The 4,411-nt window shown below is 40.2% G+C and overlaps 1 protein-coding gene across 4 annotated transcripts in view; it reads right to left on the reverse strand.

Annotated features, from left to right (window-relative positions):
• Positions 1-3,573, reverse strand: part of LOC116056590 (protein mono-ADP-ribosyltransferase PARP14-like) — a 28,637-nt gene extending 25,064 nt beyond the window's left edge. For 3 of the 4 annotated variants that reach the window (XM_031308774.2, XM_031308771.2, XM_031308772.2), the window contains exons 1-2: positions 3,287-3,572; positions 2,101-2,183 (exon numbers count right to left, since the gene is read on the reverse strand). In XM_031308774.2, coding sequence (XP_031164634.1) covers positions 2,101-2,183; positions 3,287-3,473 — 270 coding nt within the window. In that variant the 5' untranslated portion in view covers positions 3,474-3,572. Of the gene's footprint in view, positions 1-2,100; positions 2,184-3,286 lie in introns of all 4 variants that reach the window. The other variant, XM_031308773.2, reaches the window with a different exon arrangement.
• Positions 3,574-4,411: the final 838 nt, after the last annotated feature.

Raw genomic sequence — 4,411 nt, forward strand, 5'->3', positions numbered from 1 at the left:
GTACTCCATTGAGTGGCTGGTGAAATTTGAACATTGAATAGCCATTCGGCTGGTGGACGAAAAAGTAAATTTTGAACCCTGATTAGGGGTCTCCTTAGGAAGAGCTGCTAGCTAGGCTAGCTATGTGTCCCATTTAATCCTATGGGAAAGATCGCTGCTACACTTTCAGCATAATTTTCGTACATTTACAATTTGAATGTCGTTATGCCACTTATAGAACATCTACCCCAATGTCTTATAAAGTTAACTATGGTGTCCGATTTCAATGTAATGCTTTTTTTGTGAACATTAGGGGTTTCGTTTCAGAGGTCTAAGAGGAGGCTAGCTAGCTCTCATTGATAGAGCTCCATCCAGCCGCAGGCTCTATCAATGAGAATCGTGGACAAGAGGCGTTTATTTCCATGATCGTTTGTTGGAACCTGTGGTAAGAGATTGCGGGCGTAACAAGCTTGCTGACCGCGCTCTCACTCACACACACCGGCCATTTAGCAGAAAGAGGGGAGCTGCAGGCCCTGGAGCTCTGTCAGGGCAGCGGCGTTTGGTACTCCATTAACCCAAAAAATGGTGACTTTGCACGGGTATGGAGTACCGTGGGCTGCCAGCCATGACGGAGCTCCATCTACCTCCCAGCAGGCCGGGGTCTGTGAAAGAAGGCAGGCCGGGCCGCGAGGCAGCAACACAGGCAGCACCGGCCGCTGAACTCCCGACACACAGTCTGACAAAATTTGCAATTAGCCATCAATTTTCGTAAAACGACCCATATTTGACCTCTACATAGTTGATTTCTCAAATCTCAAGTTGTTGCTCCGTCTGCAAGTTCCGAGTTGGCAGTGGGCGTGACTTATAAGTTCGACCAATCAAGTACACCTTGACAGACTAGTCTTTCTCTATCACTCTGAATCCCCCACATGGGGTGCGTTCTTGTGATTGGCTAAAACAAGGGAGATATCTGATTGGTTGCAGAACATTCCCTGTTTAAAAAAAGGCATTTGTGTGTCGAGCCAAGTCAGGGAAGTCTCAAAATTCACACACAAATGCAGTGAAGTTCACAGACCGCAAGCAGTTTGTAAATCAAGATATATTTGTGTGTGCATCAGAAATACATTTCTGAATTTTGTCCTGTGCATTTCTGAATCTTGTGTGCATTTGTAAATGTTGTTTGCATTTCTGAATTTTGTGTGCATTTCTGAATTTTGTGTGCATTTCTGAATTTTGTATGCATTTGTGAATCTTCTGTGCTTTTTAAATTTTGTGTGTGTATTTGTGAATTTTGTGCGCATTTGTGTATCCTGTGTGTGTATTTATGAATCATGTGTGTGCGTGTATGAATCCTGTGTGTGCATATATGAATGTAGTGTGTGCATTTATCTTTATTGAGACTCTTTTAGCTCCATACTCCAACAGGTCACCTAGAGAAGTCCATTCACTGATAAAGACTGTGAGACGCGGTCGAAAGGTGCAGAAACAGCTAGTAAGTGGACCTGGAGTTAAGATTTATTTCTCTTACTAATTTATCTGCAGGGTCACACTTGAAAAAACTGTACTGATGAAAAAGTTGAATAAATAAAAAACATCAAACATCTCGTATATTATCTATTATCTATTATCAGTGTCAGCAGGAGAGGAACGAAGAATGTAAGGTTTGTGGGAAACGTAGTTTGTATGATATCTTACGAAATAGAATATCTTATGTTCTATTTAACGCTGTGACAGTTACGCTTAGGTGCCAAAACGACTGGTTAAGATTAAAAAAAGTTAGTGGGTTGGGTTAAAATAAGTAGCCTACTTCAGGGATAAGAACACCACCCTTGGGTGAAGGTCCTGTGTTTCGGGACCCATCCACCAACCTCCTCCCTATGCGGATTTTGGCGCTCTTATGCCACTTTGCCTATCATTATTACTACGGACAGTAGAGTTTGCTGCCTTACAGCATATGTCAATGTGAGGCATACAGTAATATATACGTGGAATACATACGAATTACAGTGCATTACTTTCTGCAGGTATACAGTAGCCTATGTATGAACGGTTCATGAGGACAGCCTGAACATGATGGTTAAAATGCTTAAAAAGTCAATCTTTAACAGCGTCTCTACTTACTGATGCAGAAATCAGACGTAACTTGACAGTTTGATTCTCCAGGGAGATTTCGTGGTTTTGCCGGGCGAGAACTCGCTCTCTCACTGGAATCACATCAAACACTTCATTATGAATAATAATTCATTTCCCAGCAGATAACAGTTTTACAAAGACATCAGAAAGTAATTTAAAGCATTAGTTAAATTTAAGGAATAGTTATTTATTCTCTACTTCTTGCTAAGAGTTAAAGTACACTCACATCACACCATAAATCCTACGAATATTCACTATAGTTTTCCATTCACTTCTGTTGAAGCCTGAATGACGGCTGAATTCAAGAGTTCACCTTTGTTCAACTTTGACCCAGCAGCCAATAGAAACATTGTGGCACTGTGTTTAGAAATGTAGCAGTTATTATCGGTTTTCTATCACTATTTCAGTAAATCATCAAACTTAAAATGGTCACATTGACACCACTCTCTTGTTAAAAAAATATGAAGCTACAGCCAGCAGCTGGTTAACTTAGCTTAGCATAAAGACTGGAAACAGGGGGAAACAGCTAACCTGGTGAGAGAATACTGGTCTGACATTTATCAGGTGGACACAAACACAAAGACTCCTAATAAATCATCATGTTGCTCTATGACTGCTGGAAGTGGAAATACACAGCTGTTTGAACTAAAACATTCATATGTAATTTTTTGTTCACTAGGCCTACTTGTTTTTTAAAAGCTACAGTCTGGTTTTGTGTTGCATCACAATGTTCATCATTTTCATGTGTCAATACATCTTATCCACCTGAGAACCTCCTGCTGGGCAATAAGGAATGGTTGCTGGAGAGGTGAAGTGCATACTGGGAAGTTAGTTGACAATCTCAGAGTGTTTATATTAACCAACTTTAACAGCCAATCTGAGCTGGGCAGTTTTAAAATGTCGATAAATGTCCTCAGTAAAGACATAAATCTTTAAGCTTTCAGTTACTAATTAAATGTTATTTAGGCTACTGAACTGTGTATTTACAGTGGACAGCGTCATGTGTCGCAGTTATAGTCACAGGCCTATAGTTGTTATTTGTGACTCATCCATCAGGATGACTCGTCGCAGAAAAGTGTTTAAAGTAGCCTAACTTTGTTTGAAACTTTAATATAGCCTATTAAACTCTGATTTCCCGACACAAACTCGAGCAGTGGAGGAAACAGAGACTCACCCTCCTCTGATCTGAAGTAAACGGCGGCTCTCGGAGCTCCGTCCTCCGCCTCCACCCGGCAGTCTCCCCCGCTGGACTTCTTCTTGCTCTGGAAGTAAAGTTGCAGTTTGTTCTTCATAGTTTTGGTCTGAGCCGGGTTCCAGTCCCCCTCCACGATCACCGGCGGCGGGCGCTCGGTTCCTTCCATCGTGCCGTCCGGTACAAACACTCCGACAGACTGACACAAACAGGCGGCGGAGCGTCTTCCTCAGGCTTCTGGCTGCTTTCACTTTCGTTTCTTCACTAAATGACGGAGAAATGGAACCGAGTTCAACAGCTGACTCACTGGAGCACGAGGAGGGTTCAACACATTAGCTTATAAAAAGAAAAACAACTTTATCTGGTTTTTAGATTATTGATTAGCCTAGGCTATGTTTATTTGCACAATACAACCAAGCAGCAGAAACACAACAACATAGTAAGCAAGTTGTGCAGCAGGTGGGATTTAAAAAACAAACAAAAAAACACCCTAAAGGCTTATACAAGAAATCTCTCCTAAATAAATATTATAAGCAAATACAAAAGGCATATAATCTACAAAAGAAAAAAAAACCCATAGAATCATAAAGCAAACACAATAAGCAACATAGTATATTATTGAGAAATAACAAATAAAACAGTTGTATTCAAATAACAACTTTTCAGAAGGTTGCTTGGATTTCAGAACCTGTCTGCTGCCCCCAGAGTGCAACTTGGCCTACTTTTACTCAGTGGTGAAGTACTCAGCTCTTTACAGTGTAGAAATACTGTATACTGTATATATAAAATCTGCATTGTTATAGATTGAACAGTAATAAGTAATCATTTTCCAATAATATTTATGATAAATAGGCTATATACACTGAGGTCATGTTGCACAAAATTGTACTTTTACTTACTTATATTTTAAGTCCTTTTGCTTCCAATACTTCTGGACTTTTGTACAATTTTGACTGGACTTTACTCTTTAATGTATAATAGTCGCTCTGTAGGCTACATTAATATTATGAAATATCTGCAGTTCCCATAAAAAAAACTGTCTTCTGAGGAAGATCATGTGAAATGATCGAAAGCCTCAGAACAGCTACTAAATGGACCTTGAGGTGA

Source organism: Sander lucioperca, chromosome 2, assembly GCF_008315115.2.
Source record: "Sander lucioperca isolate FBNREF2018 chromosome 2, SLUC_FBN_1.2, whole genome shotgun sequence".
Lineage (NCBI taxonomy): Eukaryota > Metazoa > Chordata > Actinopteri > Perciformes > Percidae > Sander > Sander lucioperca.